This window comes from Lathamus discolor, chromosome 1, assembly GCF_037157495.1.
Source record: "Lathamus discolor isolate bLatDis1 chromosome 1, bLatDis1.hap1, whole genome shotgun sequence".
Classification (NCBI taxonomy): domain Eukaryota; kingdom Metazoa; phylum Chordata; class Aves; order Psittaciformes; family Psittacidae; genus Lathamus; species Lathamus discolor.
In genome coordinates this window covers 68,632,348-68,654,527 of record NC_088884.1, presented here as the reverse complement: position 1 = coordinate 68,654,527, position 22,180 = coordinate 68,632,348, and the positions used below count along the sequence as shown (strand labels likewise).

Here is a 22,180-nt window from a genome sequence, read left to right as displayed (position 1 = left end):
CTCTTCCACTGAGCTGACACTTTGATGGAACTATCCACAGCAACTCAGAGGTATCTTTCCTGAGTGGGAATTGCTAATTTTAATTTCATCGCTGTGTTCATATAGTTAAGGTTGTTTATTCCCATGTCCATTACTTAGCAGTCATCAGCACTGAGATTCATCTTGCATTTCAACAGTATTTTGAAAACCATCTGCAAGTCTGTGCGCAGTTTTAATTTTTATTACCATGATTTTTTTTCTCATCAGTAAGCTTTGTCATTTCATTTTTCCCAGCTCATTATGAAATATGTTTAACAGCTCATTCAAGTTGTTTCCTAACTTTTAATCAGTTGTTAATCCTCTATAGGATCTTCCCTCTTATTCTTAGAGGTTTAGCTTAGGAGGGTTTTTAAGAGTCTTCGGTGAGATATTTCATCACAAATGATTTAGAAATGCATGTTTTATATCAAGTGATCACCTATATCCACATGCTCAGCTCCTTCAAATGACTCAACCAGATTTGTGCATTATGGCTTCCTTCTACAAAAGCTATCCGAGGGGCAGTTGCTATGTTATTTCTCTCTTATGGCCAGTAATTCTTTGTTTCTAGCAGTTTCAGACATGCAGAAGTTAGATGTTCTGCCCCCTGCATCCCCTCAAAATGCTTTTCAAACACTGGCACTGCATTTGCTGTTTTTTCTGCTAGTGCCAACACAGGGTTAGGTCTTTCATTGTATGCCACAGTTTAATTGCTCAACCTTTACTATTTCATGTTCAGTCTAGATTTCAGTCAAGATTTCTAAAATACTGAACCCTTGGACTTACTCGTGTTTGTTTACTGGTTTGTCCTTAAACCTTGTCTTCCAGTTCTTCAGATTGAGACAGTTCTCCTGGCTCTTCTCTGCCAGGAATACCCAAGTGTGGGGACCTCCTCGTGTCCTCACAGAAGATACATAGATGCAGAGAATTAATTTAGCTTTCGTGCTTCATGCTTATCTTCTTTGAGCACCCTTTTTAAGTCTCAATCATCTGTCAGCCTTACAGACACTCTGGCAGTCTTCCTGCTTCTGTTGTCTTTGAAAATAATTTTATTACATATTTTTATGTCTTCAGCCACTTGTTCCTCAAGATACGCTTTTCAACGGACTTATTATGGTTTCTCATTTAACTCATTTAACAGATCTGTGCTCTTTTGTGTTTTCCTTATTTGGGTAGAACTTGCACTTTTTGTGGGACAGTACCCTCCTTTATTCAGTTGTTAAACCAGCCTGGGCTGAAGCAGCAGCAAGGGCAGGTCCTTTTGAACTGACACCATTTTAAATATTCAGTGTACCAAATACTTCCAACATTAGAGACTGATAATTGTTCATAGCCCACTCTGCCCTGTGAGAGACACTGTTATGTGCCTCTCCCTCTGTCGCTATGCCCACTCCTGACTGTCCTCGTCCACACACATGGACGCATTACTGATGTGGCACACTGTCACTGCAGGGAGGAGCCTGATACAGGTTGAGCTCTCCTTCTCTTCCTTCCCTTGGATGCTAACGCACCTCCTGCTTTCTACCAAAGTGCCAGAGGAAAGGAGAGCAGCTACAAGGTACGGAGTGAGCGCGGCTCTGAGACTTGAGTTGGGGGGAGCTGTGTGGGAAAGCTATTAAGGAGCAAACGGGGTGTTGAAAGGACATATAAAGTACTGCATGGTAGAGGAAGAGCATGAGAACCCAGTGCCATCTTGTTCGTTACCTGAAACAACAGGGCAGCTTTTGCAGGACAAATCGCTGTGCCTCAGCCAAATCTGACCAGCTGGAAACTGAGGGAGGGGGTGGGCAAACAGAAGGAGGTGCTTCCCTCCACACCAACCTTTCCGGAACAGAAAAGATTTGTGATTTTATATTCTCATAATACTGCACAGTATCATGCTACTCTTTCTGGGACTGCTGTTGCGCAGGCTTCCCATGGTACTGCACAGCTCTGTCGTGTTTGGAAGAAGACCCACGTTCTTCAGGGAGGTTAAGCACCATCCTAGTCTGGGGTATTTCTTACCAACTGCTGTTGGTTAGAAAGTCCTGAAAGTTTGTTTGTTCTGTGAATCCAGTTCCTAAGAGTTTAATTTTGTCTGCATGCAGAGGGTTAGCCTGAGTGCTATGCATTGCTCTGGATGGCAGGATAGACAAAACTTAAAAGCGACAGTGCTGAGTGGTTTAGTGACTTGTTGTCCCTTATAAATTTAACCGTCTTATCACTGACAGTCAGTGGAGCTACACCGTTAATTCCGTAATAAGAGGTTTGTGTTTTTGGAATGAAATATTCCCATTCCACTTGTATGTGGCTTAGCTGCTGAAAACAAAGCTTTTATCTGTCACAGCTTTTCTAGATAGTGAGTCCCTTCTCCATTGTTTCTGCTGAAATGTCACTTGGAGTTTCTGTACAGATGTTCAGGGTTGAATTGAGTCCCTGGTTACTCATCAGTCCAACAGGTTGTTCTTGCAGAGCCGAACAAAGACACAGTAGCTTATGCTGTATATCTTGATGAAAAACCTCACTGGATAGAGCTGCACGCTAGATATGTGTGTGCTGCAGGCATAAAATCTTTTGTTCACATGGCTCCGTTAAGTAGGCATGTTGTTGCAAATATGCCCTCTTTCTGTGATGATAATTTATGAGATCGAGCAGGGCTGAGCCTGAGCAGTCCCTGAGTGGTAAACTCTTCATAGGTCGTGACCTTCCGTGGCACTGTTATTGCTGAATTTTGACCCAAGTTGGTGTAGGGTAATGGTGTTAAACTCTTTGAGATGCTGCTGTCAGACTGTACTGCTTGCTGACATGATTTAGGCCTCGTCTCTTTTAATCTGAAGAGAGATTCTGATGTTCTTGCTCAGGGAATGGCATTCTGCCAAACTTATATACCTACTTAGGGCTCTGAAAGCCATTCTGCTTTTCATTTCTCCTTTTATGAATCTTTTTCTGCATCAGTCCCACAGAATTGCAGCAGCCTTATGCCTATTGGATCCACCTCATTACAACGGGGAACCACAAAGAAAATTCCCCTCCATGCAGAAAGCCAACACAAAATGGAGGGTACTGGTCAGTTCACACTCAGCTGAAAAATCCTCCTTTGAACATTGCAGAGACTTCACGGTAAACTCTGTACAAAGATGATTTTCATGCAGAGCATGATGCACAGTCTAAAATTGTCATTGGTTACTCAAAAGCTAAAAGGAGTTGAAACGGGCAGTTTAAAGTGGAATCTGTCTCTGTTTGCAAACTGCAGTGCTGTCCTTTGGGATAAAGGTGCTTGAGGAAGGTAAGTTATGACAATAATGAAAAAATTCATGTCTCTCTCTGTCATGAGGTGGTACTCGAAGTCATGCACATGCAGAGAGGGAAAGAATGGGCCCTGACAGGGGAATTTTCATGAGGCCCCAGTGCTGACCCACGCAGTGTGAGGACTCTAGAGTTACAGATAGAGGAAGGAATAGGATCAGAAAAACAGAACTGGTTTGAAGTTCAGGTGATGAAAAGTGGTAGGCTGGAGTTCAAAGACAGGATTATTGGCTAGTGTTGCTTTAGTAGTTGGTGGGGGAAGAGCTTAAGGCCACATCATTACTGCATTGCTGATTTATCAACACAGCCAGCACTGTGTACGGTATTTGAGTCACTTCTAAATCCAGCCGCTAGCAATGAAAAGCACATTTAATCCATGTGTTAGATTGTTTGAAGAGGTATCTGTCTCCTGGTCTCTCCCCAAGGCTGGGATTGCTGAAATTGAAAAAGAGGTAAGAAAGGAGATTTTAACTGTTTCACAAACCCCTCTCCTTTTGAGGGAGACATCAAAACACATCTCTGATAGCATCGCTAATGTTTGGGGTATAGAAAAATGAAAGACTTTCTCCCTTCTTGCACCCTACAGAGAGAACTCACACTGTTGCTTCTGTGAGTAAGGGGCAAAAATCAAAGACAGGATTTATATTTAAACAGTTTATTGTTTTTAAGTGTGATGGGTTTTTTTTTCTTCTCAAACTGGGATTAATGCTCTGCACTTAGGAGTTCCAGGATTCATCTGCACTGTTGGCTCTGATCTCTCTGCAGCAGCCCACAGCTACAAGATAAAACACTGAAAAACATCCCTCATGAAAGTAATTCTCCTTTAGTCTTTTTCTTCTGTTCTCTTGCATGAAAGAGTATCATTGTTTAACTAGTTCCCTCAATGGTTAATTCCTTTCCAATTTAATACCTGTGTGCTCCATTGACATGCAAGGGGCTCACACTGGCTGTGGGATGTTATAGACTGAAGGTTCAAAAATGTCAGTGCAAGAATAGAGGACAGTTCTCAGATCAGGCCTGAGCTGCACCTGCAGAATTACACCAATGCCTGGAATAAGAGTGGGGCAATCAGAGGACGAAACTACGCTATATTTGCAATCTGAAAAGGTATCCGAAGTAAGAATTAAAGAGCATCAGTAGGTCAACAGAGAGAAAAGGGGGTGAAAATGTTTAGAATAGCTGGAAAGCTGAACACTGAGAATAAAGTACATTGGTAAAACATAGGGTGTTATAATTCAGTATTGATGAATATTGACAAAAACCTAAGGCAGTGGACTGGAGTAGCAGCTATATAGCAGATCAATACTAAACTATGTACTCCAACATACATGGGGGGCCCTGACACTGAAACAACATCAACTGCTGTAGGAGAGGTTCATGCTGAACGAGCAGAGCTGTCTATGGACTGCTAAAATATTTGCCTTGGTGCCGCATAGACCACATCAGGCACATGAATACAAATTCACATCTAAGCAGCAAAAAAGAGGATGCCAACAGTCCAATAGGAAGCATGTGGAGATCTTTTTATAGTTAAAAATGAGACGTAATAAAGCTTAGAACTAATCTCCAGTGATGTTATGGCCCCTCTTGTGGATTACTTTATCTCGGCATTTTCAGTCAAATGTAAAGAGACTCTGCAAGCAGAAAACAGACAATTTAGCCAATAAATAACTGCTTTATACAGTTAGCACACTCAGACCCTAGCTAGGATTTAATGAAATATTAGGCATTTTAGTATGCTTCTCGCTTGTGTAAAGGCACCCAAAGAGTTTTTGCTGGTGAGGCAGGCATCACTCTCTAGGGAAGAGTCAGCCTTCATGGTTGCCATCTACCACCAGCTGGGTCAGGACTGATGCCCTGACAGCTGAGTGATCCCAATGACTTGTGATTGGTCCTCAGCTAGACTGACTACCCCAACTAAACCTCCTATGGTTTTGTTTTTCATATCTGTTTCTGTGTTGGTGTTTTCCACTTGAATCCCTGGGCTACTGCTGGTGTCATTTCAACAGCCCTACCTCTGTCTATAATTTTTGCCCCGAAGACTTTCTCCCCACTCATTCCCAGCAGTTTGAGTCAAGTTGCACTGTATCAGAGCTTGGCCATAGATCCTTGGTACACAAGTAATTAAATCATTGGGTTGTATGTCAAAGGAGGAAGTTTGTAGCAGGTATCACAGAGAAGGAGTGTTACAGTCACCTGTTGATTTTAAAGTGGCAAAAGTTTGGAGCTTGCTCAGTATAAGCACTTTATATTTCAGGGATCTTGTCTCAGTTGTAACAGGAGACAAGAAATAGCTCCCTAACTAGAGCTGTTCGTACAGTTTCTTTCTAGGGCTTTCTGATTAAGAATACTTTGGATGAGGCAAGTTGGCACTTCTCAAGCTGTAAAGTCTGGGTGTCTTTGTGAGGGGTGAGGTTAGGTAATGGAATCTTTAACTTCAGGATAATTTTTCCCAGATGAACCTAGCGTAGTAACCACAAAAGTTACTCTTACATTGGAACTGTCTGATGGTATTCACAAGCCAGGCTGCAAGAGCATCTACCAGCAGTGCACTTGCTTAGTGATGCACTACTTCGCTATTTCTTGCCTTGCCACTGGCAGCCTCATCACTGGGCTGCACAATGCATGATCCTGCCATAGGAAATCAGTAACTCTTGATTATAGAAGTGGTCCTGCTGGGGTTCATCTGAGTTACATAAGCAGGAAGTGGTGAAGAAGCAAAGCTTATGTTGCTACTTCCCCTGCCACATCTGCTCTGCTGATGAAAAGCAGGCTTCGGTTTGCAGGCTGTCTGGTACATTTCAGGTTCCTGGGTTTCAACACTGAGGCAGGGTAAGTGCATGCCTTAAATTTGTCAGTGCTACAGTTTCACTCTCTGCCTGCTCCAAAATAAGGGAATTCAGCCTTTCTGCAAATAGTTTTTCCAAGCTGAAAGTTGTGGTCGTCCATGCTAAGCCATCACAGACAAAAGACTCACTCAACCTGAGTACTGCAGCCCCTGTTGAAGAAAAAAAATTGTTGTTTCTTTTTTTTTTCATTCTGTCCACAATTTGTCTTACTCTTGAGATCTTGAGATAAATAGTAAGTCACTACAGAGAGAATTGCATGACAGTCATTTGCATTACTTGGAACTGTGATAGAGTAGTGGTTGGTCTATGCAGAAAGTTTTTCCCTGCTACCAGCGTATTTGGGTGATGTGCACAAACTTCTCCATGAGATTGCTACAAAGAAAGAGATCTGTTAGAATTAGCATGCACAATAAGTTGTTTGAACTACTGACTTGAGCTAATTATAGCCTCTTAGCTGCGCCATCTCTTTTAGTTGTTAATGTCTTTCTGTCTAGTAACTAATGTCTACCAAAGACTGGTGCATGCTCATCCATGTACAAATCACAGCATTGCCTATGAGCTCTCTAGAGGCTAGACTCAGCAGTCCCAGCTGATGCTGACAAGCATATACTTCTTCCAGCTTTGCTCTGCCACCAAGACATAGTATGGAAGCCATTGCCAAGTTTGATTTCAGTGCTTCTGGAGAGGATGAGTTGAGCTTCCAGGCTGGAGATATGCTGAAGGTAAGTGGAGCCCCAGGTATTTCTGAGCATACTGACAGATCTTTCAATGCTTCCATTTTCCTTAACAAAGCAGATTAAGACATCTATAAACTGGGATAAAAATGCAGGATACTTGTCTCCCATGGGGCTTGCTGTAGGTAACCAACAGTTCCCAGGTCATTTGAGTCTGTATCCACGTCATTTGATTTTAAGCCCATAAATTATGGATTTAACTGCCTTGCAGTCATCCGATACTCGACAGGGAAGGCTAAGTACCTTTGCTGGGGCAGAGATGCAGTTCTTCAGTAGACAGATTTTGAGGGTCCTGTCTGTTTTCATTGACTATATAGGTAGTCTAGGGTGACTACGTTCAGGATGACTGTCTAAAGGCAGGCAAGATGAGTGTGGTCCAGAAAGATTGCTGTCTTCCTTATTTCCAGGTCTTAAACTGTTTAAAAGATAGTTATCATGGGCTATAGAACTTACATCTAACTTTTCACTGTAAGTAATTACTATTAGTTGCCACAGGGGTTTTAGACAATTGCAAATGGAAGTCCATGAAACAGTCTGTTACACACTTAATGGAAGAGTTTAAGAGGTTCTGGGCTAATAATATTATATACACCCTTGCAGGAATTTAGCAGTGGGGGAATGGCTGAAATAAGGTTGATCATATACAATACAGAGCATGTGAGAGTCTCTTTAAAGTTGATTTACATGTGTTTATGGTAGAACAGTTCTTGTTAACCCTAACAAAGTCCCCCAGATGAAGCCACACACACCTCCACCCTCATTATTTGTCCTCTTCTTGGTGCCAGTATAGCTGTCCTGTTTCGGTTGAAAATGCCTGAGTATAACCATTGAATACTATGAATATAACCACCAACTGTAACCATTTTATGATTCTGTTCTGTAACTTCTCTCTAAGGCCTTAACACCTCCACTGTCTGAAGGGATTATGTACAGCAATAGGATCTAAACCCTTGTTTGACCAGGGAGTGTACAGGGACCCTCCCTATATTGTCTCAGCTATTCTAGCTAATAACCAGATACTGGGGCTCAGCCTTGTCTCTTCCATCACCACCATTTTTTATTTTATTGGCCTTTTAATACTTGAAGCTTAGACAAAGCTGATAGCACCCAGAACTCATTAAGAAAAAAAAAAAAAAGTAGCAGCTTTTTCCAAAGGGTTTTGAGAAGGTTCTGGAGAAATCTCTGACTCTTCATTCTGGCTGAACACTCCCATTCCTAATTCCTCAAAAGGAGTCTCCATGTCTATACTGTCCTCTGTTCTTTACCTGATTATCTTCTTCCTCAGGAGACTATCCACAGGAGGCTTCCATCAAGTCCCTGGCTGGGGTGATAGTGTTGGCCAGATCACTTTTCCTTCTGTTCCTCAGTTTCCCTTCCTGTCAAATCATTATAAGCTAGAGCTTCCTTTCAAAGTATTTTGGAAGCTGCTGATGAAAAGTGCCAAGTAACAGGACAAATTGGTATTCTTATTAGTTGTCACAGAGACTTCACTAGCAGAAAAGTCAGACTGTCTCTTGCTTTAACATCCTTTAGGTAAACAAAATAACACCATTGCCACCCAAGCCATGGTAGCAGTAAATTAACCTAACATCTCTCTTCTAGCATATACACACATACATTCATACCCTGCCACGAGCCCCCTCCTGCTGCCTGCACAACCTGCCAGCTGTCTTTTCTGATTCATAAAGGAGATAAGATAAACAGTATTGATGTAGAGATTAGAAAACAGGAAACATGAGGCCCTCAACCAGCAGTGACAGGAGGAAAACCATCCTCTCAGCCCCCCCACATCCTTCTCTGAGAGGATGACACACTGAGAGAAACCTGCCAGCCATGCACCAAGAGCAGCAGGTGGGTCTTTCTGGAAACCTTGCTGCCAACGGAGCAGAGCCTGAGCATGATCAGGGTGCAGCTATCATCTTTGGCTGGCCACAGCAGCAAAAAAGAGCCTTGACTGGCACCCAGGGATGGGGAAAGCAATGACTATACAGGCAGGAAACTCCACAGCTTTCTATGCCCCAACCTTTCAGTATCCAAATGCATAAAAAAGACCTATGTGGCAAGCAAGGCAATGAAGAATTATTCCCAGAGACAGTAACATCCTGTTTCCAACACTAAGCAGTTAGAATGTGGTTAGGCTTCCAAAAACTCAAGATTGGCTTACAAAACAAGTATTATTATTGTTAACAATAGATTTTAAATTAAGTCTTTTCCACTTGCTTTCTCCTTTTAAAACTGTCATAGCTCACGCTTTCAGGCTCCTCTCCAAAACCAGAGAGAACAGAAACATGTTCTATTTCATAAAGCAGAATTATGTCCCAGGAGTTGGAATGTCAAACAAAACACCAAACCCCAAAACATTTGCCAATCAAAATGTAAAATCACAATGTGGTTGTATTCCTGTCCTCTCTCCTCTAGCTTAGGGGTATATTGGGGCCATCAGTGAGCTAACAGTGAATTTGGGCAGTCCCTGGTCAGCAGTGCAGTCCCTGAGGACCATTAGAGTCAACATTAGTATAAGCACACTTGAAGCTGCTCCAGTGTGCACTGAGGACTGGCTTCATGCAATCCTACAATCTCTTAAGTGTAATAGTGGCTTTAAAATACCTTTTGCCTCCTTTTTTATCTACCTTGGCAAAGCTCAGGGCAGCTGAAGACTTAACCCACTGAATAATCTCTTGCAAAATGGCATGTGAGAGCACACAGTAACATCTGTGGAGTCATAACACACATGCAGAGATACAGCTGTATATCACTCCATACCCATATGTGTCAGAGGAGTTTTCACAGAATTTTTTTCCTCCCTTGTGAAGCTGAGATGCTCCAGTACCAACAATTAAAACCAGCATAGAGAACTCCTTAAACCCCTATTAAATCCTTCAGAGATGAATTTCTCCATTCCACAGACATCAGAGACATGCAGATGGCATCCCCAGCCACCTGGACAGGCATTCAGATGAAGGGATAAACTTGACAAGCAATCTGTCTAATTCTACTTGGCCTTCTCTGTTGCTTTGTTCACTCTGAAGTGGTCATCAGCTACTAACCTCTCTGCACAGTGGGTGGGAAGTAGAGGATATGTGGAGTTCTCTTCTATTCTTGGAAGAAATTCTAGGTTTCTGCCAGAATCTTAATTACTTTTAACTTTTTCAGGAGATGTTTATTCCATCCATCTCTCCATTGCAGATTTTGAGCTCCCAGGAAGACTGGTACAAGGCTGAGCTCAGAAGTCAAGAGGGCTATGTTCCAAAGAACTTCATTGATTTTCACGTTCCCCTGTAAGTGTCACAGACCAGTGCACCACCACTTCACATTTCCACAGCATGCAGTCAAGAGCATGTGTGCATGCATGCACAGAGGAAGACATGACAGAGGAAGCCCTGGTTATAACATAACACAATTTAATGCTGGCAAGGATTGCCATAATGCTGTATGCAGTTCTGCCAGCACACCTTATTTCTACCCTGAAGCATCTTCTGTTCTTTCACAGCTGAATAGCTCTTGGTGCTCTCCATCACTCCCAAGTGACTCCTTTGTTGCTGTTGCTCAGAGGGATGTCACTGGGATGTGGCAGGACCTGCATTTAGATCTCCTCAAAGAGGAGAACAGTCACTATGTGAAGTCTCGGCAACAGAGACAGAGGCTGAACACAAAAGGAAGACCTCTCTGAAATGAATTATAAAATGTAATTCCCTCCCCCCCCCCCCCCCCCCCCGACTCCTAAGGACATTAACTCCCTTTTCCGCACCCTGCCGTCCGCATTCCCATCCCACGGAAAGTGTGTGTGTTTCTTTCGATACACTAGAGGTCAGTGCAATGCTACATGAAATGTGACAGCTGGTGTTACTCATGGATTGACAGAGATGATAGACCAGACATGCCGCCCTGCTCCCACACACATGCAGACACACACACAGACACACAAGCACCCTTCACTACGTGTCGTGACTGCACACCCAGACGTAGTGCTGCCAGAGGACAGGCATACCTTCACTTCTTTCTTCCCACTGAGTAGATGGTACTGTACTTTCAGAAAGGACTGATAGGTGTTTAAATGCATGTTAAATGTGCTGTCCGACCCTGTGCCAGAAATATGATAATGCATGGCATTCTTACAACCTTTTCCTTTCAGTTGGCAGAAATGCTCCCTGAAGCCACTCTTATTGTTCTCCCTTGAAAAAGTGCTGCAGCATTTCAGGAGCAAAAAGGCAGAGCATGCACCAAGCGCAGTACTGAGAGCGGTAACACACAAGTGCCCTGAGCAGCTGAACTGGGAGTTACAGGGATTATGACGGTCCAAGTAAGTGTCCCCTTTGGAGGTGGCACTTACTGTCGTTTTTGGACATAAACCAGCCTGCTTGGCTGAATTGAAGGATATTACTAGTCTGCTGTGCAAATATGGGCTTGTACTTTAGAGCCCCAGGGGGATGAGATCGCCCAAGTCAATTGTTCTTGTTCGCTCTTTCACAGGGCTGTAGCATCATGCAGGGACAATAGCAGCTTCTTTTTTCACACACATTTTTCTCATGATACTTTTTCTATGGAAGAGCTGTGAAGAAATACTTCTGCTTTGACACTTTTGTAAGAATAGCAAGTCTGCCCTTTGAAGCAGTTCAGACCAGATGCTAGATAGAGCCAGATAAAGGGAAGAAAACTGTCTTCTGTTTTTGATGGGCCGTTTTTTCTCATCTTTCTCTTGTCAAGTTATTATTGAGACCAATCATCAATGCTGATTAAAGTCTGATTTTCCTTTGCTAATGATGGATGCTAGGGAGGGACTCTTCATCAGGGACTGTAGTGATATGACAAGGGGTAATGGGTTTAAACAGAAACGAGGGAAGTTCAGGTTTGATATAAGGAAGCAGTTCTTTACTGTGAAGGTGGGGAGGCACTGGAACAGATTGCCCAAAGAAGTGGCAAATGCTCCATTCCTGGCAGTGTTCAAGGCAGGTTGGACAGAGTCTTGGGTGACATGGTTCAGTGTGAGGTGTCGCTGCCCATGGCAGGGGGGTTGGAACTAAATGATCTTAAGGTCCTTTCCAACCCGAACCATTCTGTGATTCTATGATACATAAGTAAACTGTGATGGTAGTAAAGAGAAGTATAATGAAACTCAAAAGTGGAAATGACACAGATTATGAAACTATCAGTCCTTAATTTGAATGAAATACAGGCAATGAAGCATTACATAAGAGCAGAAGACTGCAGATTGTAAATCTTATTAGCTGTGGAATGGACATATATAAGTGTATATGATGAATTTTTTTTTCTACTGAAAAAATCCTATTGATGCTGTATTATTTTACTATTTATGATGACTTTCTTAGTATTACTATAGTGCTTTATACTATTGTTTGTCTAAATTTACATAAGTATGCTTATGTATTCTGTGTTTTCTGGGATTTTGTGATATTATAACTCTTGGAGGAACTAATTCATTAGTACTAAAATTTTCATGGCTTGCTTTTGGTAAAAATTTATTTGTGTCCCTTGCAATATATCCATCACAGCCCCGTAATTTTAATCAGTTTACCTAAAGCAATTTGATATATGTCTGAGAATTATGTGTGTATGTATACATACACATTTGTAATTTAAAATGGCTTTGACTAACACCTTGCAGTACTGTGCCTCTAATTACAGTTTCAGCTGAGGGTTGCTTTTTAGCAGGCCAAAGCTTACATTGTTCTCTTTGCATCTACGTGTTTTTACTGCTCAAAGAAAATGGTCTGCACCTATCAAAACCCTGTACCTTAGCATGTACAGGGCCACTGGGAGTAGTCATGTGGGCTCCTCTGATCCTTTTGTTTTGTCTTTTCTCCACCCTGCTTATTCACGTTCTCATCCTCAACTTCTTTTGTTCCTCACCTTAAGTCACGTTCCTTATTCATGTCTCCATGATTTTTCCCACTTGGCAGCTGGTTTGATGAGAGGATATCCCGCCATGAAGCAGAGAACATCCTCATGAGCAAAGGAGTTGGCTCCTTCATCGTCCGAGCTAGCCAGAACTCTCACGGTGACTTCTCCATCTCTGTCAGGTATCTGCTGCTCACAGCATTTTCCTGTTTCTTTTCCAGTTTAATGGTGTCCCTAGTCTCCTCTTGACAGGATTCCTAATGTGGCATAGCCTCTCGGGGAGCCTGCGTGCTGCCAGTCACTGGCAGTGCTGCTGTGTTGTGAATGAGAACAAATTAGGCATCTGATTCTCAAATATTTCTGCCTCTTTTCAAGTGACACAGTGAATGCCCCATTCCAAAGATGCATCCACTGGTGACCAGCTTCTCTGAAAGTGCTGCAGCAAAGCCAAGTGGTACATAGAACGTATCCCACAGTGCAAAACATGTGCCTTCCATTTATTTTAATTCCCTGACAGCTCTGGTTACTGAACCCAAGAATTCCACTAGTACCATTAACAGATTACTGTTAAATTGTTAACTTATTTCCTACAGGTCACTAAATAGCCATGGGACAGGAATGGCTTTTAGTTGCTTGCAGCCCAGCTGCGTTTCAGCAACTTGTTGTAGCCTCGCCCTTCTTGGAATTTGCGTCAAAGCCAAGCTCTTAAATAGTAGCCAGTTTCCCAATTTTCCATCTAACAATTGATAACCAGTTTTAAATTAGTGATTAGCAATGTTTTTTCCAAGCAGTGTACACTTTCTGATTCAGGGAGCTCAAAAAGTATCTGTGACGAATGCAGGAAAACATTCTGGTTACATCTACATCAGTAAGCATCAATAAACAAAGTACAGTCAGGGTCTTTTTCTGACCCTGATGTCAAGCAGTGTCGCAGATCTCTGACACGTATGGCTAAACCCTCTTCACCCCACCAAACAGAAAGCTGTATTCAAGCAACTCACTGCGAACAGTTCCTGGTCCACTTAGTCTCCACAGCCGTGGCCCAGCACTATCTATGTGAGGGCTTCTGGTTTAGACCAAAGCCATGCTAGCACTTTAACAGTTTGTGTGACTGTAGCACTGCAGGATAGCATTCAGTCCATTTGTGCAGATGTAGCCCTCTGAGATGCACGTTTTGAGTTCCTGGTATTAAATTACCAGGATGTGCAGGTAATAATTCCTTGGGGTTTTTTGGGGGGGGTTGTTGTTTGTTTGGGTTTTTTTTTTGGGGGGGGGGATGTTTGGGGTTTTTTTGTTTGGTTTTTTTTTTGGGGGGGGGGGAAGGGTAGGAAGAATGACCAATAGTAATGATATTACACAAGATATTATACAATTATAAAACTCGGTGTATGGCTTCATGTGACTCTGTCTGCATGTAATGGTGATGCCCGTGGGGTGAAGTCAGTGCAGACTGTTAACAGGATGTTAACAGGAACCTGCAGAGATTAGTGGGTAGACTACAACTGCACTTTTGTCTCCCATACAGAGTATGAAATAAAGCTATTAGCTGTTTGTGGCCCTGAAAGCTCCTCTGGCCTTTATTTCAAAGGAGAGGCTTTAAAACCTTATACTTTGTTCTGGTAGTGTTTTGTGACTGGGCAGCCCTACAGCACTCAGTGTTTGTAACTTGATGAGTCTTTTGAAATACAAAGCCACAGCTAGGTCGAATACACACAAGAACTGACATTGCTTTACTTTCCAGAAGTCTAGATTCGGCCAAGCAAGAAGTTTTGGTACTCTTCTGGAAAAGACTTCAAAAACAGTGCAATCTGGTTGATGATCTCTTACTTTTTCAATTGGACCCAGGCATGAAGATGATGTGCAACACTTCAAAGTGATGAGGGATTCAAAGGGTAACTATTACTTGTGGACAGAGAAATTCCACTCGCTAAACAAGCTGGTGGACTACTACAGGACAACTTCCATCTCCAGGCAGAAGCAGATCTTCCTGAGGGACAACAACCGAGAAGAGAAGGTAAACACAAACTATCCTTAGTAGTTTCTCAGTAAGAAACCTTTCTGTGGCAGGAACTCAGCCCATGACAGTGTCTCAGTGTCAGGGGAGAGAGTCTGTCCTTGGAAACCCAGTCACATCCCTACACTGGTGGGCTCTAAACCACAGATTTTTAGTTGATTCAGTAGTAGGTACAGTTATATAATTGAGCAGAATTTTCTGATTCTGTTTTGGATAGCAACAGGCAGTGCTGCAAATCTGCACAGAGATGCTTTGCTAAAGCTGTGCTAAGGCCCCAGAGCTGAAATTCTAAGACACCATACACATCCATGGGAAACAGGACTTACCTTATTGAAATGACTAAATTTTGTAAGGGCAACTACACAGTTGACTGCTAGGTTGTGTCTGAGAAGAATTTGAGTCTGGTTTCCTAGTATTCCTTAATGCACCCAGAATGCAGCTGATTTTACAGTTGAAAGTTTGTCTACTCAGGAGAATCATCAGTCTTCTGTTACCAAGTGAACACAGTAAAGACTGTGGAAGAACCGAGGGCAGAACCTGGAGCAGTGGCTGGTAGGAACTGAAAATACTGCTGAAAAGAAGATAGCGGATATGGGAACAAGCTGTGCTTGTTCAGGGGAGATGTAGTATTTGTTTGAAAAAGCAGGGAAATCCCAGTCCAATGAATGCCTGGTTTTGTGCCAGGGGAACAAGCAAATGACATAGTAGAGACTGCTATGCATTGCACACACTGTACTGGGAGTGAACATGTCTGGTCGCTGCAGTAAGCAAAGTCCTGCTTTACTGGGAAACGGATTCTGGTATTAAATTACCAGGATGTGCAGGTAGAGGCAAGGTAAAAAGTACATGACTTGCTGACTGCAGCATTAAAGTTTTATGGGCTGCATATGGGTCATTCTTGCTGACTCTGAAAGAGTGATGATATATTTTTCAGTCTGAAGAAGGGGCTTGTGGTGTTGTTTCCTTCTAGTCCACTTATGCAGAGCTTTAAAAATGCATTAGTAAGGTATAAAATAGAGGCTATGAAACCTATGAGAGAGACATCACAGCGAAGGATTGTCTGAGGAAGGAGAAAGGAAGAGTGTATGCATGTATATCAGTAAAACAACCTGTTTGGGCTGACTGTGAGCAGGAAGAGAAAGAACAGTGTTTGCTCTGAGATGCAGACAGGCAAATGAAAGAACAGGAGTCAAGTTTGCTTTGGCAAACACTCTGTACATTTGTTATGGTGATGGGCTCAGCAGGGTATGTTTAGCACTTGTCACAGTGGGGTTTCTGTTCACAATTCAAATTTCTAGATGGTACAGCCATATGACAAAATGATAGCAATATACAGATTTCAGTGCAGAGACAAATGAAGTCTAAGGGCAATATTTTCAAAAAGACCTTGGATCCTGTGACAGTCCTTACATCAGTGGCCACATTTTCAGTCCAGGACCTCCCGTTACTACCTTGTCTTCAGATAGAGAATGGCTATGACAAAGATAAAATATAGGATTCCTGAATTGTCCTTCTGTTCAGAGGGGCAGGATATTTCCTTTGGAAGAGCCTCCAAGGTGGAGGGTAGTGTTCATGATCAGTGTACAATGATTCAGTCAAGGACGTGATTGGAAGCAAAACCTGACCTCACTTCTATGATCTTTATTCCATCAGGAGAGGCATGGTAGTAGCCTGGAACGGATGAGCCGGGAAGGATTCCACCTGGGTGGAGCAGCTGGAGAAGATCATTCTTCTACATCCAAGAGATATGTAGAACATCCTATCCCCACACCGCAGCAGCAACAGGTACTACCAAGAACAAGGAACTGGAACGTCAAGCCCTGGCACATAAGACATTGGCCTTAATTGTTTGGTAGCAAGTGACAGTCACTTTGTTAGAAATCTTCCAACTGAATATGCTTTAGGAAACAGAGTCAGTTAGGTCTTCATACAGGAGTAGCAGCGAAGATGGTGTTGGCTGGGGAGCTCCTTTGGTGTGTAATAAATAAGTGGGCTTTCATTTAGTCCTGTAATTTGTGACTGATTGACAAACCAGTGAAAAGTAGAAGTCAGTATACAGTTGCCCTTTCGCTGTGAACCTGGGAGTACTTCCAGGGAGTTTTTGGGGCTCCCTCCCAAAAACTGGAAAACAAGGACTGGTGTCATGTTTTTGCTTTGCTTAGGAAAGGATATGAAGTATCACCCAGTGAGAGTGCAGAAAAAGACTCCCAAATCTTGCAAGCACACACATACATATTTTCAGGAACTTGTCTCTAGTTTGTCAGATAAATGAAACCTGCTTCTTTTATTCTGAGTTATGCTACTGACATGCAGCACCACAAAATGCATCACAGGGATGAAAAATAACTATGGTAACCCTAGGAGAGTTTGGTTTCCTTCAGAACATTCCTTCTCCCTATTCTATGCCCTTTCTGCACGCTTTCATCATATTGCATCCTTGATGTATGAGGTTTCTTTATTCCTCATTCTTGCACAGGAATGGAGAGGATAACTGCAGTAGCTGGTGCTCTCTTCAAAGCTCTTCCTGATTAATTTTAGTTTTCGTAGGATTGGCTCATGTCTCTGGCTGGAGACAGCATCATCCAAGAGAGGACTTGTCTTACGGAAGGGAAGAAATCCCAAACCATCTCCTGTAAAGCATGAGAGCTCCCACGTAGCAAGGCCAGGGACAATTGTGAAATGGCTGTTCTCTCATCAGACAAGCCATGCTGCCTGTCAGAGGACTGCTGATGGAATAAAACAGCTTCTGACAAAGCTGAGGGCCTGCACTCTTTGGAGCACATTCTGTGCATGAGTTACATTTGATATGGAGCAGTAACACTATAGAAGTGAAGTGTCTGTGTAGTAAGTCTTGCAGCTGCAAAGCCAGATGGAGTTTACTCACTTTCTGGCAGGGACAGGTGAGGTGCAAATTGTGCTTCAGTCTCAGGCAGCCTCAGCAACCTTTTAGGCTGACAAAGGCACAAGTGATACAAAGGGAGGTTTTGGAAGAATAGGTGCAAGAAAGGAAGCAGCAAGATGAAGAGGATGAAGGCTGTTTACAAGCAACAGCAAGTGTAAGCTGTTGTTCTTCCTCCCCTCTGTTGACACAGCTCATGAGGCCCTGTGTCACTGAAGCACTGCTGCAACCTGAGCTATCAAGATAAGAGATTCTGTCACACCGTTATATAAAAAAGCTTAGTGCATCCACTAAGGGCATGGAGAGATGAAGACAATCAGCACCTCTCAGTTGTGCACACAAAAGAGAACTTACTCCCTAGATGTTGTTTGCTTCCTCTCTCCATCTTTTTGGGCTGATCTGTGTTGATATGACTTAAGATGTGTGATCATATGGCTTCTTTTTTTTGTTTTTTTGAACCTGACTTTGTCTCTTTCTTTTTTTGGTTAATTGGGCTACTGGATTCTCAGGTTTGTTCCCTGCACTTTACAGCATGGAGCAGCCCAAGAAAAGTAAAGTAATGAGTCCTCAGATACAGAGTTAGCTGCATCAGCATTGCTGCCATTCCACCAAAATACGGGACAGAGGAAGAGCAAGGAGTGAGCAGGACTGGGGCATAATTTCTCCAGATTGGCAAAAATCCCCTTGGCAAGCACAGTTTTTCACCTGTGAGTTTCAACAGCCTTAGGTTTTCCCCAAAAGTCCCAGAGGCCAAAAAAGCCCCTCTCTGACCACTTTTCCCAGCAGCGGCAGAACACGGCTGAGGATGCTCAACTTTCAACTTCTAAGAAGAAAAATACAAATAGAACCGCATAAGGTGACCTCTTCAGTGAGAGGCATTGCTTGCTGGACTGCAGCACAGGGAAGCAGATATCTAAGATGATTTACTTGAGGGTCGGACCCTGACTCCCTGGCCACCAATGACTCTGGAAGCTCCTCATTTATATATCTCAGCACATATATGACTTTTCTCTGTGTTTTCTTTCTAGGATAGATATGGTGGGAGTCTGGACAGGAAAGATGGGCTGCATGGACTAAGGGACCACAGCCAAGGAAGCGTGCCAGCTATGCAATGGAGACACATGGACACCTACCAGCAGACACCGGTAGGTGATGCACCTGGAAGGCCCCATTTGCCCAATTCAGTGGGTCCCTTAGCAATGGCCAACTCTTTTGGACAATGTCACCTGCACAGAGGCTGCATCAGGAATAGTGTATTAAGCCTGTTGGGACGTATCTTAGAAGAAGTTTCTGAGTCTCAAGACTATTCCAACCACTTGAATCTGCTTCTGGGGCACTCTGAGGGTAGGACTATGGTGTTCTATGAGCATAGTTCTAGAACTGCTCTCAAGGTCAGTCTTATTTTAAGTCCTATAGAGAGTTGCTTCATGATACTGTGCCATGCTACACTGCTCCTTCTGCCTTGCAGTACACTTGTAGCTGCACTGTCTCTTCCACTACTTTTGCTTCAGTCCTGAGAAGATCTGTCATCACTCAGTTCTACTAGTCACCACCTGGCACAATCTTTTGGACCATTAAAGTGGGACTCACCTACCTGGCACCCTTATCTGTTGAGCCTCTTAGCACAGTGGATGTAGGCTTATCCAGATATGTCTGCAGACATCTCAGAGTGCTCCCCTACCTGGATCCACACCTGGCTGTTGTCCTTAAGTAAGCACCTGCTCTGCAAATTCATAAAGCATGGTGTCTTTCTCTGCCACAGCCCATGATTTCACTGCCATCAGCTCCTAAGAGTGTGACCTAAGGCATGCTCCTCTTCCTTGAAGAAATGTATAGCTCAGAACAACCAGAGAATCTAGATCCAAGGAGAGAAAGAAAGGACAGCAAACCTTTCTGAAGTTTGAGTGAAAGAGGACAGATTGGATCAGAAAATTTGGAACAAACTGGGAAACAGGGACATGTTTTCTTTTGGCAAAACCCCCAAATCTTTATTATAATCCAGCTCAAAATATAATGGCTTTTATCCTGCAGAGGCTGTGGAAATGAATAACAACGTGCCTTTGCCTGCCATACCCCATCAATGATCTAGAAGCTATAAATCCAATTATAGGAAGGTCTTTATGTCCAGCCAAATAACTAGGAGCCATGTCTAAGCAGAGCCCTGAATGGAAGATTTAGCAAAAGTTAGTCTGTCTTCTAGCAGATCTCTTCAACTTGTGCACAAAAGATGTATCTCCCAAACTGTCCATGCCCCATGGTGTGGGTGCCAACAATTTCCCAGGAAAGAAGCCGCTATGTCCTTTAAAACCTGATTTCCAGTCAAAATTGGAGATTGACTGCAAAGTCTCTTACAGTGAAGTTCTTATAAGAAAAGAATCTGACCATAATGCTCATTAAAGTGCAAACCTGTAATAAACTGATATACTCAAACGGTTCCTAAATCCTTTTGATCTTAGAGGCCTGACCTTGGGTACAGTCCAAGACCCGTCCCTTGGGCAGGTTTAAGACCCACCCATATGCCCCAGAAGTGCCTGAAAGAGCAGGTATCATTCTTTATAATGTTCACTAGATTCACCTATGTGCTGGTTCCATTGATGATCCCTCATACTTCTCTGCTTGCTGAGGACACATTTCTGTATCTGTACCAGCACCAACTCCCCACGTAGAGCCATTCACTGATAGTGTACAGCCCAGCAGGAATCAGGCAGGAGCAGCTCTCTGTACTCCCATACCTGGATTCAAATACAGCTACTACAGCTAATCTTACAGGGCGAAGGAGCCATCTGAACACTATTTTCTAAGGACCTGCTCTCAATCTGACTTTTCACCTTATAGTGCAAATACCCATGAATTCAGCAAGGCTGCTGAGGAGCCAAGCACCATCCCTTGAGTGTACCAGTAAATTGATTCCTTCTTCCTGGCATCTTGGCCACTTCATGGTTTAATTGACAGATGGTCTTAATTTCAGTGTAGTTTGTCCTCAGCTTAGTGAACATGTGTAGTGGGGCATAAAAGGGTCGACAGGAGGATGATCTTTAAGAGTTCTGGCTCATTTTTTTTCCTGTCTGTTTCTATCTCCAGAGAACGCTATGGGTCCGTGCCTTGTATGACTTTGATGCTGTGGAGCATGATGAGCTGGGCTTCCGCACTGGAGACATCTTAGAGGTCCTGGACAGCTCCAACCCATCATGGTGGAAAGGACGTCTGCGTGGGGAACTGGGTCTCTTTCCTGCCAACTATGTCACACCGGTGCCCCTATGAGGGCACAGAATGCCCCAGAGGGCCATACTGGAGCTGCTTTTCTGACATGACACGGACAGAGAGGGTGTGCATCCTCCCTTGCCCTCAGGACAAATGGTGGTTTTGATTTTGTCTTAATTTATTGGCAATTGATCCTTGGAAATGTTGGTAGGAAAGGGAACTCTTTAAAGAGGATAGGATTTTTTTTTCCCTCTATTTTTCACACTCATTAATGGGAGGGAGCAAAAATCCTGGACTGTTCATTGAGACCTTTTTGGATCCTCCCTGGCCTGCCACTTCTTTAGTTAAGTATTGTTAACTTCCTGCAGTTAGGTTTGCTCTGTGGAAATGCACCTCAGACAAGTCAGGCTTGAGTATTCAGGTATTCTTTTCAAATCTGATAGCACTCAGAGTCTCTTAAGGCTCTATTTTGCCTTTCTTTCAGAGGCAGGAGGAATGGTCAAGTGAATGAAACGATCATTGGTAATCACATTAATCCTTCACGTAGAGAAGGAAAATTGGGGGGGGGGGGGCTTAGGCTGCAGTGCAAGGCACCCTTGACTTTTCTAAACAGTTTCTGACTTACCCCTGCAGTACTTTCTGTGGATGTGGGCTGTATGGATATACTAGATGAAGGGAAAGAATCTTGTAAGCTTTTGTACAAACAGAACGGTGGTGAAGGTATGGGAGAGTGAGAAGCTACTTTCTTTTCTTCTTCTGATAGTTCTTTCTGCACCTTTCTGCACCCCATAACAACAATAATTTGTCCCATTTTCAAGCTGCTCTCTGAGGTACCTAGGCTTGTGTTAGACATCCTGGTTCGAGCAGGTCAGGCCCTTCAAGTAAATTAATATCCACTGGACTGAATATCCTTTGCTGATTCCTTTCGTAAAACTGAACTGGGGAGGGTCTGGAGAGATTTGGTGGCAATTCTTTCCCTGAGAATGTGGGGTGTTCACGATCACTGTACACAACTCTGACTTGCTAGTGAAATGCCTTGTCCAACAGGTTAAGCTGTTACTTTACAGTATGCAGAGAATAAATTTGTGACCATCAAGCAGTCTGTTCTCTGTTCCAGTTTCTTTTGAATGAAACAAGGGAAATGAATAGGTTTTCAAAACATTGCTGAGTGAATGCCAGATGTGATACAAATATACTGCAAATGCACATTTAAAATGATCCAAACCCTGTGAAGAAGACACTGCTGCATAACCACTACTCAGGCAAGTTGATGTTAGAGGAGCTGCCTGAATTTTTCACACCATGTGGGACCTTGGCAGTCAGC

General features: G+C 43.1%; 1 protein-coding gene across 10 annotated transcripts in view; it reads left to right on the top strand.

Moving 5' to 3' along the window:
- GRAP2 (GRB2 related adaptor protein 2) overlaps nucleotides 1-21,955 on the top strand; it is a 107,777-nt gene extending 85,822 nt beyond the window's left edge. For 6 of the 10 annotated variants that reach the window (XM_065677938.1, XM_065677923.1, XM_065677952.1 and 3 more), the window contains 7 exons: nucleotides 6,772-6,874; nucleotides 10,073-10,164; nucleotides 12,805-12,924; nucleotides 14,588-14,756; nucleotides 16,410-16,541; nucleotides 18,684-18,800; nucleotides 20,737-21,955. In XM_065677938.1, the coding sequence (XP_065534010.1) occupies nucleotides 6,797-6,874; nucleotides 10,073-10,164; nucleotides 12,805-12,924; nucleotides 14,588-14,756; nucleotides 16,410-16,541; nucleotides 18,684-18,800; nucleotides 20,737-20,916 (888 nt within the window). In that variant the 5' untranslated portion in view covers nucleotides 6,772-6,796 and the 3' untranslated portion in view covers nucleotides 20,917-21,955. Of the gene's footprint in view, nucleotides 1-1,468; nucleotides 1,577-2,952; nucleotides 3,284-5,521; nucleotides 6,136-6,771; nucleotides 6,875-10,072; nucleotides 10,165-12,804; nucleotides 12,925-14,587; nucleotides 14,757-16,409; nucleotides 16,542-18,683; nucleotides 18,801-20,736 lie in introns of those variants that run through there. The other 4 variants (XM_065677888.1, XM_065677914.1, XM_065677896.1 and 1 more) reach the window with 4 other exon arrangements.
- The last annotated feature ends 225 nt before the right edge of the window (nucleotides 21,956-22,180 follow it).